Here is a 13,089-nt window from a genome sequence, read left to right on the forward strand (position 1 = left end):
TTGGTTTTAGCATTTAATTCTTACAGTGTTCAGGATATATGTTCTGTCCCTTCTTCTCTTCTGACTTTGTCTTTCCAAGGGTACTGTCTCTGCTCTAGAGTAATGATCCCAAGACTCAGGGTAAGGCTGTGGCTTGTTTTGTGTGGGGCAGTAGGTGTCTGTTCTCCATCTCAGGATCTCAGTTGTGTTTGTTTTGTTTTTTTCTTTTCCAAATTGTTTCACCTTGTCTATTTCTCTTCTGTTTTAGTGGAGTGCCTGCCGTGGTTGACTTTGCTGCAATGCGTGATGCTGTGAAGAAACTTGGTGGGGACCCTGAAAAAATCAATCCTATCTGTCCAGCTGATCTAGTGATAGATCACTCCATCCAGGTTGATTTTAACAGGCGGTAAGGATACAAAATAACTCTTACTTAATGGTAGTAAGCTGGATCCAGTTGCTGATAATAAAGGTACTTCTATTGGTGATACTCTTAGCATTTGGACTATAACATCCTAGACTCTAAGAAGTGTTTAAGTTGGGGTGTTGTATCAGTTGCTGTGAATTAGATGGAGGAATTTTGTTTTTCCTGTGGTGCATCTCTCAGCAGCACAAGCCTCGACTAAATGTTAACAGAAACAGGCTCAGTCCAGACCTGTGGTGATCGTAATTTTCCATAATAATACTGCATTATTATTAGTTGCTCAGAAATAGCTTTTTTCCACATGCACTTTTTGACCCTGTAGGGCGTCTTGGAAAGGACAAGTAAGAATGTCTCCTTTCTTCCTTATTTATATAAGAATAGACCTGAGCTGCCCTAGCCCAGCTCTGAGGAACTGTTTGCTAGTTCAGTGCCTCCATGCAGAAGAGCACAAGACACTAATTAATATGGCCCCTATAAGTACAGGAAGGAAACATAATGCTATTCAATCCTCAGCGTGCTACAGAGAGATGAGCACTCACTAGACCGACAATAAAATACAAGACCTCTGCACAGGGGTCCTTCTACCCTCTATGGTATCTAAACATGGGCCTACAAAACTACTTTTCCAAACAGATCCTGCAATTACATGTTTCTCAGTGGTTTCCTTCCATGTTCCAAACTCCTGAAGTTTTTTGGTCTGCAGTTACCTTGCTGCTGAAATACTCTGTGTTTATTGTCCTTGATAGGAGACAGTTTTGAAGCAGGCCACTTAAGTTATAGCATTGCAAAGAAGAATATTCCTAGAAAGTGGAAATTAAAGAACATGAAGAGCACTTTCTCAGTACTAATATTTAGAGGCTTCTTTAGAATAAAAATACGGAACTTCTGAGCAGAAATGCATTGGGAAGCCTGCTTCATAGAAGAATGTTGCCAGACAGTTTTCAAATATAACTTTTTCCTATTTTTTTTAGCTGTAGACTAAGGATACAAGCTGTAGTAAGGATACAAATTCTCACTGAAGCCATTTCATAGCTGGTAGGGGAGAAAAAGGGCCAAAAAATTTTTACCTATGTAATTGTTGAAAATCAACTCCCTTTAACTTTTTTCCTAGAGATGCTGTATCTATTCTTAATCTTAACATAACACTAAGCAGTTTAGGAACAGATGCAAAATTAGAAATAATCGTCTAAAGACTGATCTCTGGGGTAATGGGTGTTCTAGCACTAATCTGTTAAACTAGAAACCTAACCTTTCTTCTTTTTAATTTGCCTCACATTTTTTAAGATCTTTCAGAAACAGTGTTTTTCTTTGTGAACAAGATATGATTTCTACCATAGAACAAAATCAATTGTTATGATTCTGTTTCTGTATTATTTTAATAACATTCATTTTATGTTATCAGTAGTATCTGGGACTTCACCTAGATAATTTTTTGCTAATTACTTTTTCTCACAGCCTTATTTTATTTCTATTAGGCTCATGTATATATGGAGAGAACATTGGCCAGCCCTATGCTTCAGTTCTTTCAAACTCTTCAGGCCTAAGTTAGGCAGCTGATTCAAGTGAAGAGTTTGTTAGCCCTGCCTGCTTTGAAACACAGGGGCTTCAGGCAGCACTGCATCATCAGTGATAATCTCTTTTAAACTGAAGTTGCAGGGCAGTTGTGTACTGGTTGCTTCTGATTTAGGTGTTAGGAACTTCACATTGCTCTAAAAAGTAGTGTAGCTATTCCGAAGCTACAAGTTTTACGCCTGTCACATATATAATATGCAGATTAACACTCACATTTGAACCAGACTTCAGGTATTATCTCTTAAGACTTCTTAAATCCTTTTAATTGGTTGCCTGCAGTTCACAGCTGCAGTGAGATTAAAAATATAAGATTGATCAGCATTAACATTAGCTAATAACTCTTCTTTTCTTTCAACCTTTGGGTATACCTGACCAGACATAAATTTCAGGTGGATACTTTTTGTTCTGACAGCTGATTATTTTCACTTGCAGATCAGATAGCTTGCAAAAAAATCAGGACCTGGAATTTGAAAGGAACAAGGAAAGGTTTGAATTCCTAAAGGTACCGAAAGAATTAATTCTATTTGCATGGAGAAAAGTGCAATGAACAAAAGTTCTTCCAGTGCTCATGTGCGTTGAAAATTTTTTACTCCAATTCCTTCTGTTTCAGTGGGGCTCTCAGGCTTTTAAAAATATGAGGATTATTCCGCCAGGCTCTGGGATCATCCACCAAGTGAACTTGGAGTACTTGGCAAGAGTGGTGATGGATCAGGATGGCTACTACTATCCAGACAGTGTAGTGGGCACTGACTCGCACACCACCATGATAGACGGTTTGGGAGTGCTTGGATGGGGTATGTGCAGTAGTGTATTGTGAATAGTCTGTTGGCTGACTAAGGTCTATTTCAGACTTTGGTGAGTTGACCCTGGCTGGCAGGTTAGCACCCACCCAGTCACTCACTCATTCTGCCAGCAGGATAGGGGAAGAGAATTGGAAGGGAAATGCAAGAAAAAACTCATGGGTCAAGACAAAGACAGTTTAATAAGTGAAGGGGGTGGGGGGAAGGAAACAAAAGCAAGTGATGCAAAGACAATCAGTCACCACCTCCCAGCAGCACACCAAAGCCCAGCCTGTACCTGGGCAATGGCTACTTTGGAAAAATTCCCCCCGCATCCCAATTTTAATCCTGAGCGTGATGTTATATGGCATGGACTATCTCTCTGTTCAGTTTGGGTCAGCTGTCCTGGCTCTGTTCCCTCCCAGTGTCTTGCCCACCCCAGCTTATTTGCTGAGGGGCAGTTGACCTGTGTCAGCACTGCTCAGCAATAGCTAAAACATTGGTGTGTTATTGTCGTGGTTTAAGCCCAGCCGGTAACAAAGCACCACGAGGCACTCGCTCACTCCTCCCCCCCCAGCCTGGGTGGGATGAGGAGATAATATAAAGAAAAGCTCATGGGTCAAGACAAGGACAGGGAGGGATCACTTACCACTTATGGTCATGAGCAAAAGACAGGCTCAACTTGGGGAAGAAACAAAATCAATTTAATGTACTACAAATCAAATCAAAACAAGGATAATGAGAAGTAAAACAAAATCTTTATTCCCCCCACCCCTCCCTCCTTCCCGGCTCAACTCCACTCCTGATTTTCTCCACCTCTCAGGGAATGGGGGTTGCAGTCAGTTCATCACAACTTTGTCTCTGCTGCTCCTTCCTCCTCAGGGTGTTACCTGATCAGAAAGTAACTCCTGAAACACACAAAGTATGTTTAAAGAGGAGGCATTGCTTAATTCTGCTTAAGGTGCAAGGTGGAAGATTTCCACAAATCGAGCACACCTACTGAGGTTTTCAGTCCATACTTATATAGTTAAAACACCACGCCTATCTATACATATGTTCCACCTAACTATTGCATATTCATTATGTGGAGCAAGCCTGATGTGTTGTTGTCTTGAGCAATCATCCCAGAGTCTTCTATGCCTGTGTGAGGGTCTCTGGTGGGCTTCTGGGGGTCTTCGGTGGTCGTTTGGGGAAGAATAGCCCTACTCCTTTTGTCCTTTTATGGGCATGTGTCATCTGAGGACACCAGGGTCTTTGTTTCTCTTGCCAACCCCTCCTTTCTCAATGCCGAAGGAGGATGTATGTCCTTAATTAGCAAGTCTGTGACTCTTTAAGCATCCTCCATTGTAAGTAGAATCTTAAACTAGATAAGCTTTACCTTGAGTACACATAATCTAAACAGTCCTTGAATAGCAAACATACCACACTTCTCATGTTTTAGTTTTTTTTCTTTGAACTATCACTGCCTTCTTATTCGTTAATCAGTCTTTTGAAGGCTTGAGGCAAGACCCCACTACCAAAAACCCGGCCACACAAACCCAAAACAGTTATCAACACTGGTTTGGTCACAAATCTAAAACATGGCACTGTATGGGCTGCTGTAAAGAAAAGTTACTTCTGTGCCAGCCAGACACAGTACACAGACTAACCCTAAATTCAAGGAACCTAATAAGGTCTTTTAAAGTTATTTAAAGCTTTTTAACTAAGCTCCCTGTTCTGGTAACAGTCTTAGATGATTTCTGGTGCATGTATTGTTGGGTTTGGTTTTTTTCTTTTATATATTTTCTATTCTGCATTTAAATCACAAGGAAGCAGGCAAGGAAAATCATAAATAAGACTTCTGGAAGCATCTTAGTCATTGGGGAAGGCAAGGGACTTGAAGCATCACTGAACATCCATTTGTTCCTTAGTCACTTAGCTACTTTCAAAGTGTTGCCTTATCAAAAAGTACTGCAAACTCTCTATTAGACTGAAGATGCTGAAAGTTAAATCTGAGTGAGTTAAATACGGCCAGAGAGGCCATTGTCAAAAACAGCACTATGAAGTATGTTTCAATACCAGTAGTCTGCAGAATGCTTGTTAAAGAAATAAATACAAATAATTCCTTTTTTTTGCTTGTAGTGGCAAACTGCAGTGTTTGAATTATTGACTAAATAAGTAGGTATGAAGTGTAAGTATTGGCAATCATCCCACACATGGTAGCAAAAACTTCAGTTGAGCTTTTTATCTTCCTGTGATATGGTGATAGGAGCCCTATTGAAACAGATATCTTACAAATACAGAAGACACTGTGTTTTTAAACAGCATTTGCTAGTTGTTCACAAAGATGCTTGTCAAGTTCTGAATACCACATGTGATAGAAGTAGCACATTGTGTTTTTTCTACCCTGCCTATACTACTGTAGCAATATTGGTTGATTGAGACTTTCTGTCAAGGTTGCAAGAATTCCTGCTGGCTTGGAATACAAAGGTAAACAAGTTCACTTTATTTTAAACCATGACATCTTTGGGATAAGAAAGGTCTCTTTTATTCTATATTTGGTTGCACCTTCCACATAGAGCTGTCATTTAGATGATGTCGCAACACCAATTGCTGCTTGGAAGAGTGTGTCTGTAAACTTAGCCTTTTTTTTTCTCCAGGATTTGAAAAGTATGGCTGGGCATAGTCCATACCATACATGCTCAAAGCGCACGTTCTTGGATCCAGCGTTTCTTGCTAGTGGCTGGTAATGCTGAACTTGCTTTGTGCCTGTCTGTGGTAGCCTGTCAGTCATGTCGACTAACTTGACTGTTTAAAAATGATTCAACTCCTAGTGAAAGGAGTCATATAATTTGATCTGTCACAGAATTACCTTTTTAATTAACATAGGTATATCATTTTGCATAAAATAAATTGGAAATTATTTTTCAGAACCATTATTAGATTAAGTGGGAAAAAGGATACAAGTAGTGGTTTGGCATACATAAGCAACTATTACAGGCAATTTGTTCTAGCTCACTATTAATTAAGCTAAACAAAAGGTAGAAGGGACTTTCTACAGGCAAAAGGTTATAAAACTGCTGCCTAATGCCAAATTGCTAGTAAACATCACGGGTTTTAGATTGCATATGACTATGACATCTTAATACTTTATATTATTAAATTAGCAAAATGAAGTAGTCACTTGAATTGCATTTCTCTAATACTGAAGGTGTGCTTACACAGAGGTTCTTATCTGCACATGCCCAGGACCCGTTGAAACTTAACAGATGTAAGGACGATATTTCTGTCTTAACAAGTAGCTTTTCTGTTAGTGTTTGTATTGGGTTTGCGTGGCAAGGTTTCGGTATCAGGGTGGCTACAGGTGTGGCTTCTGTGAGAAGCTGCTAGAAGCTTCCTCTATGTCCAACAGAGCCAATGCTGGCCGGCTCCAAGTCAGACCCACCACTGGCCAAGGCCAAGCCCATCAGTGACGGTGGTAGCACCTGTGGGATAACAGATTTAAGAAGGGAAAAAAAAGTTGCTGTGGAACAGAAACTGCAGCCAGGGAGAGTATTGAGAATACGTGAGAGAAGCAGCTCTGCAGACACCAAAGTCAGTGAAAAGGTCAGCATAGCACCTCTCCTCATTGGCTCCTCTGTCACTTGGAGAAGGAAGTTGTCATCAACGCATTCCAGGAACCTCCTGGATTGCTTATGCCCTGCTGTGTTGTCCCTCCAACAGGTATTGGGGTGGCTGAAGTCCCCCATAAGGACCAGAGCTTGTGAATGTGAGGCTTCTCCTATCTGTCTATAGAGGGCCTCATCCGCTTGGTCTTCCTGGTTGGATGGCCTGTAGCAGACCCCCACTATAATGTCACCTGTCCCTGCTCTCCCTTTAATCCTGACCCATAAGCTCTCAGGATTAAATAAAGATGAAGAGGAACTTCTTACAAGGGCATGTAGTGGTAGGACAAGGGGTAATGGCTTTAAACTGAAAGAGGGTAGATTTAGATTAGATGTAAGGTAGAAGTTCTTCACTGTGAGGGTGGTGAGGCACTGGAACAGGTTTCCCAGAGAGGCTGTGGATGCCACATCCCTGGAAGTGTTGAAAGTCAGGTTGGATGGGGCTTTGAGCAATGTGGTCTAGTGGAATGTGTCCCTGCCCATGGCAGGGGTGTCGGAACTAGATGATCTTTAAGGTCTCTTCCAACCCAAACCATGCTGATTCTATGAAGAAGGAGGGGGAGGAGGTGCTCCAGGTGCCGGAGCAGAGATTCCCCTGCAGCCTGTGGGGAAGACCATGGTGAGGCAGGCTGTCCCCCTGCACCCCGTGGAGGTCCACGGGGGAGCAGATATCCAGCTGCAACCCGCGGAGGACCCCACGCCGGAGCAGGTGGATGCCCGAAGGAGGCTGTGACCCCCACAGAAAGCCCATGCTGGAGCAGGCTCCTGGCAGGACCTGCGGATCTGTGGAGAGAGGAGCCCATGCTGGAGCAGGTTTTCTGGCAGGACTTGTGACCCCATGGGGCATCCATGCTTGAGCAGTGTGTTCCTGAAGGACTGCACCCCGTGGAAGGGACCCACGCTGGAGCAGTTCATGAAGAACTGCAGCCTGTGGGAAGGACTCAGGTTGGAGAAGTTCATAGAGGACTGTCTCCCATGGGAGGGACCCCACGCCGGAGCAGGGGAAGAGTGTGAGGAGTCCTGCCCCTGAGCAGGAGGGAGCGGCAGAGACAACGTGTGACGAACTGACTGCAACCTCCATTCCCTGTCCCCCTGTGCCACTACGGGGGAGGAGGTAAAGAAAATCAGGAGTGGAGTTGAGCTGGGAAGAAGTGAGAGGTGTGGGGAAAGGTGTTGTAAGATTTGGTTTTATTTCTCATTATCCTACTCCAATTTGATTGGTAATAAATTAATTTTCCCCAAGTCAAGTCTGTTTTGTCTGTGATGGTAATTGGCAAGTGATCTCTCCCTGGCCTTATCTCGACCCATGGGCTTTTTGTTATATTTTCTCTCCCCTGTCCAGCTCAGCGGGGGAGTGATAGAGCAGCCTTGGTAGGCACCTGATGTCCAGCCAGGGTTAACCCACCACAGTATTCTGTAGAACAGTCTATACTCTTGACTCTAATAATCCTTCCTTCAAAATAACTTTTAAGATTTTGGTGACCAATAGTCATGGTCTGCATGCATTTCACTCACAGCACACCATGTTCAATGCCATGTCAGTCATTCTTTGTTTATGCATTGCATGTTTAAGCCATTAAATAAAACTTTTACATCTGTTATTGTAAAAGTCATGCTTCCTCAGAGTAAGTTACTTAGATTTACCTAATATCCCTAATATTCCTCATTAGGCTGAGGAACAAGGATGAAAGTATGAAACGGAAAGAAATTAAAAAGCCCAACCTTGCAGAAACTGAAGCAAGATAAGTGCCTCTTAGCAGAAGGCTAAGCTCTCTGGCTGTCTGCCTTCTCTCTCCTTTCACACCTTAAATCGAGTAGTCATCAGTCAATTGTACTTCATGGGTTTCTCTCTGACATGTTACTATCTCTGTGAATAGTTGGATTGTATACTCCTATTGCATACAGGTGTCGGTGGCATTGAAGCAGAAGCAGTGATGTTGGGCCAGCCGATCAGCATGGTGCTTCCTGAGGTGGTTGGCTATAAGCTGCTAGGAAACCCTCAGCCTCTGGTAACATCCACTGACATTGTGCTCACCATTACCAAGGTAATGAACATGTCTGCTCTTTTGCCATTAGTGCTGGAAGCTACGCATATTCTGTAGGACAGAGCCACTGTACTGCATGCTTAGGAGCCCTGTGTGTGCTTCCATGTAGTCATTTTGAACTTTTTTTAAGCTTTGTTGCTCTTTGTGGGTTGGAATCAGCTGCCCAAGGACAACTGCAAATTTGCTAGGCAAATCTGTTTCCCAGAAGCCAGACAAAATAGAACAGAGAGCTGGTGTCTCATGGCCTGTTCCAATCCTCACGTGCAGACCTGTTTTGGAACAGCAGTGCTTGTAAAAGGATCTTGTTTCTCTCCTGCCTCAAAAGAAACAGATTACTTTCTTTTTTGAAGTCCCCACTTAAAATAAGGCAATATAAAATCTGAAAACAGTAAGTTCTGCAGTCTGATTTCTTTGATCTGCAGGTTTGGCACACATGTCATATGTTCATAATATATTTATTCACTCTGTGGATTGTGGCTGAATTAAGAGTATTACTGGGTCAGCATTAATGTCGTCAGAGGTCAGAAATCTGGTACACATGTTCATAATGGGATGCTGTCTCTAGAGAGAACCTCCACATGGAGAAAGCCAATGGTTTTTTATGAGTTCATCCAGATGTTGTGTGTGTTCAGTTATTTACAGTTTGCTTCACATACTTGTGCAGTTGGTTCTTCCTGTTTCCCCATCTTCCAGGGTTTGCTGGCTAAAGACCCCACACTGTTCTCCTCTCTTTAGTGTGTCAGGTTGAGAAAAATACAGTTGTTCTAAGATAGACTCTAGTTTAAATGAGTGGAAGAGGAAGTTTAGAAGGAATACATCCCTTGTATCTGTGTCCTCATCTTTGTGATTTAGTTTACCAAAGCTTCCTGGTTTCAAGCGGCTATAGAAACCTTCGGAAAAGGTTTCTCTGAAGTCGAAAGCTGGATTTTATAACATACATGCTCAGGTCATTTGACACTTAGCAATGACACAGCACTGTATTTTTATAACAGCACCTTCGTCAAGTTGGAGTCGTGGGTAAATTCGTGGAGTTTTTTGGTCCGGGTGTAGCCCAGCTGTCAATTGCTGACCGAGCCACCATTGCCAATATGTGTCCAGAGTATGGAGCAACAGCTGCCTATTTCCCAGTGGATGATATTAGCATTGGGTACCTGATACAAACTGGTGAGTGTAAGAGGAGACAATGAGTTAAAGGTGTAATTGAAATGAAGGACTACAGGTCTATATGGTGTAGTCAGCAATGGGGTTGAATCAGGTGGAGCCTTCTGAGCTTGAGTGCTTTTTTTGTCCGTACTTGCTTAGTCAGGCTGTGTGTGGCTCTTAGGCTCCATGTTTAGGAAGAGCCAAGGTTTAGACTGTTTCACAGCTAACTGCCTGCTTAGCCCTGCCTGAACCTAGCTTGTCCAGATGACAGAAGCAGGAACCTAAGTTTTTTGTTGTCCAAAAGCCACCAAGTCTGCTCAATCGCTTTGTTTTTAGAGAGTCTCTAATATTTGTGCTGAAAGGTCTTGTAGTGCAATGTACAGTGTCAACAGTGAAATAGCCTGTTACATTGATGATTTGGATGAGGGGATTGAGTGCACCCTCAGCAAGTTTGCAGACGACACCAAGTTGGGAGGCAGGGTCGATCTGCTTGAGGGTAGGGAGGCTCTACAAAGAGATCTGGACAGGCTGGATCGATGGGCTGAGGCCAATTGTATGAAGTTTAACAAGGCCAAGTGCCGGGTCCTGCACTTCGGTCACGGCAACCCCATGCAGCGCTACAGGCTTGGGGAAGAGTGGCTGGAAAGCTGCCCGGCAGAGAAAGACCTGGGGGTGCTGGTTGACAGCTGGCTGAATATGAGCCAGCAGTGTGCCCAGGTGGCCCAGAAGGCCAATCGCATCCTAGCCTGTATCAGGAACAGTGTGGCCAGCAGAAACAGGGAGGTGGTTGTTGCCCTGTACTCGGCACTGGTGAGGCCGCACCTCGAGTACTGTGTTCAGTTTTGGGCCCCTCACTACAGGAAAGACATTGAGCTGCTGGAGCGTGTCCAGAGAAGGGCAACCAAGTTGGTGAGGGGCCTGGAGCACAAGTCTTATGAGGAACGGCTGAGGGATCTGGGGTTGTTCAGTCTAGAAAAGAGGAGGCTGAGGGGAGACCTTATCGCTCTCTACAACTACCTGAAAGGGGGTTGTAGTGAGGTGGGTGTTGGTCTCTTCTGTCAGGTGGCTGGAGACAGGACAAGGGGAAATGGCCTCAAGTTGAGGCAAGGGAGATTTAGGTTAGATATTAGGAAAAATTATTTTACTGAGAGGGTTGTCAAACATTGGAATGGGCTGCCCAGGGAAGTGGTTGAGTCACCATCCCTGGAGGTATTCAAAAAGCGAGTGGACAGGGTACTCCAGGGCATGGTTTAGGGGGCATGGTTAACGGTTGGACTCGATGATCTTGAAGGTCTTTTCCAACCAAAATGATTCTATGATTCTATGTTTTTTTTCCTTTTTCTGTGACATGGTAGTTCCTCAGTTTTATTTGCATTTTGTTTTTGCTGTATCTGGCTTTCACCTTAGGCCGTGACAAAGAGAAAGTTATGTGCACAAAAAAGTATCTTGAGGCTGTGGGAATGCTAAGAGATTTCAAGAACTCCTCTCAGGATCCGGACTTCACACAGGTTAGAAACTACTCTGTTTTCTGGCTCCTTGCTTTACGCCCTGCCCTATTTTAATGTGACAATTGTCTGTTTTTCACAGAAACTAAGAAATAGTCAGGGGATTCCTTATACTTTGGCTTGGTCCACACAGCTGTCTTAACTTAGGGCCTAGTAGAATAAGCCAGCTGTCTCTCCAGGTGTGAAAACTTGGGCATAGGTATAGATTGGCTCTCAGTTGAGCTCTAGCTGGTGCAGATTCTGCAATTTGATCCATGGGGTTTTGAGAAGTCCAGTCCAGACTCAAACACAGCTATGAAGATAGTGTGGATGTTTTCTGTGTAAGCCTTGTCCCAATTTTACCCTTGTTCTGTTCAGCAACTTCTTTTACTATATGAATTGGGACACTTAGAAGCTCTTTGTTGTAACCGCAGACCACACAAGCCATTTTCTGTGCAAGAAAATCAAGATCTTACTCTATGTCCAGGAAACTCAAGAATACTCCTGGTTTTCTCTACAGTAAGAATTTATCTTGTAACTTATGTTCAGATTTGCATGATTATTCAAAAACCTTAGTAAATATGGAAAGATGCAGCACACTATATAATCAAAGTTGAAACAGGAAAATATGATAATCTCTGTTTCATAATGGACTGAACTTTTCCCCAAAGCCAAGATAAATAGTCTGCTTTGGTTTATGCCAGTACCAGGATTTCTTCACATCATTGTTTTCTGAAAAGAACCCTGCTGCTAGCATGTGAAAGGACATAATTCTCAAAATCATCTATATTGTTTAGATGCTTTAGTCACACATTGAGTTTTCAATAACGGGGATGCTTTTGAGAGCCATACCTGGGAGCTGGCAGGGTCTAAAACTAGAACTGTTCCTTTTCTTCTGATCTTTTCCTTCTCGTATGTCTTTGATAATTTCTGCAAACAAACATAAAGATGTGCAGACTTAGCCTTGGTTCAACAGCAGGAGTAAGCATACCTGTGGCTTAACTGGCTTCAACTTGTCATGCAGTGCTGAACCACTCTGTCTCTCTTACTGAATAGGTTGTTGAGTTGGATCTCCATACCGTTGTGCCTTGCTGCAGTGGACCAAAAAGACCTCAGGACAAAGTTGCTGTGTCAGATATGAAGAAGGACTTTGAGACTTGTCTGGGAGCCAAGGTAGGGTCTAGGAACATTTGGGCATACAAACTAATGCATGCTTCTAGAAGTTGTTTGGTGTTCAGGAACTACATTCTCGGGTTAATTTGTGTGTTGTTTGTTTGCCTATTGAAAAGTAAATGAGGATGTTTGAATGCAGTTTAGAAGATGACATAAAAAATGGGTGGTTTAAAATTGGGGTGATACTTCTCTCACATGAAGGTATTCATGTCCTATTGAAGTAGTAGTTCCTTCTGATTTTAGATCAGTCTTAGGCCTAACACAGTTTTGACATACACTAGGGATTTCTGAACTAGCCACGATGGGTGGTGTTAGTAGAGTGGACCAAGTAGCTACTGCACTGAGCTCTGTGCTAACTACCCAGCTCTTCAGCTTTCCAAGCAGGTTAGGCCCTGAGCTCCACAACATAGTTTCTCATTCAGTGCTGAATCTATTCAGCAGATCAGAACTGCACATGTCTCTGTGACACTCTGATGTTGGTGGTAAAGACAGAAAGAAAAAAGACTTCTCTGTACATCATCCAGTCAAAAATGGTCATTGAAAGAAGAGCAAGACTTTAATTTGAATTAATATGCCCAGACACTTAAGTTCCCAAAATCAGTTTGAATCCTTATCCGATACGGTGACCACCCTTGTTAAAGGCAGTATAGAACTCTAGTGTTGTAAATCAAGAAACTTAAACTACAGCAATTCCCAATAATTATTGTTTTGTTACATATTCCAAACTCTGTTAAATGACCTTATGCTTTCAGATCTCTAAGTGTAATTTTTCATGGTGTGAACAGTGCCTTCTTGCTCTTTGTTTTTTTTTTTTCAACTGTCAGGCTTTTGCCTCTCAAGTCAACTCTT

The 13,089-nt window shown here is 42.8% G+C and overlaps 1 protein-coding gene across 3 annotated transcripts in view; it reads left to right on the top strand.

Moving 5' to 3' along the window:
• ACO1 (aconitase 1) overlaps window positions 1-13,089 on the top strand; it is a 39,652-nt gene that overhangs the window by 14,057 nt on the left and 12,506 nt on the right. For all 3 annotated transcript variants that reach the window (XM_052776237.1, XM_052776238.1, XM_052776240.1), the window contains exons 4-10: window positions 248-385; window positions 2,405-2,474; window positions 2,583-2,766; window positions 8,301-8,440; window positions 9,433-9,604; window positions 10,991-11,091; window positions 12,124-12,240. In XM_052776237.1, coding sequence (XP_052632197.1) covers window positions 248-385; window positions 2,405-2,474; window positions 2,583-2,766; window positions 8,301-8,440; window positions 9,433-9,604; window positions 10,991-11,091; window positions 12,124-12,240 — 922 coding nt within the window. The remainder of the gene's footprint in view (window positions 1-247; window positions 386-2,404; window positions 2,475-2,582; window positions 2,767-8,300; window positions 8,441-9,432; window positions 9,605-10,990; window positions 11,092-12,123; window positions 12,241-13,089) is intronic.

The sequence above is a fragment of the Harpia harpyja genome, chromosome Z (genome assembly GCF_026419915.1).
Source record: "Harpia harpyja isolate bHarHar1 chromosome Z, bHarHar1 primary haplotype, whole genome shotgun sequence".
Lineage (NCBI taxonomy): Eukaryota > Metazoa > Chordata > Aves > Accipitriformes > Accipitridae > Harpia > Harpia harpyja.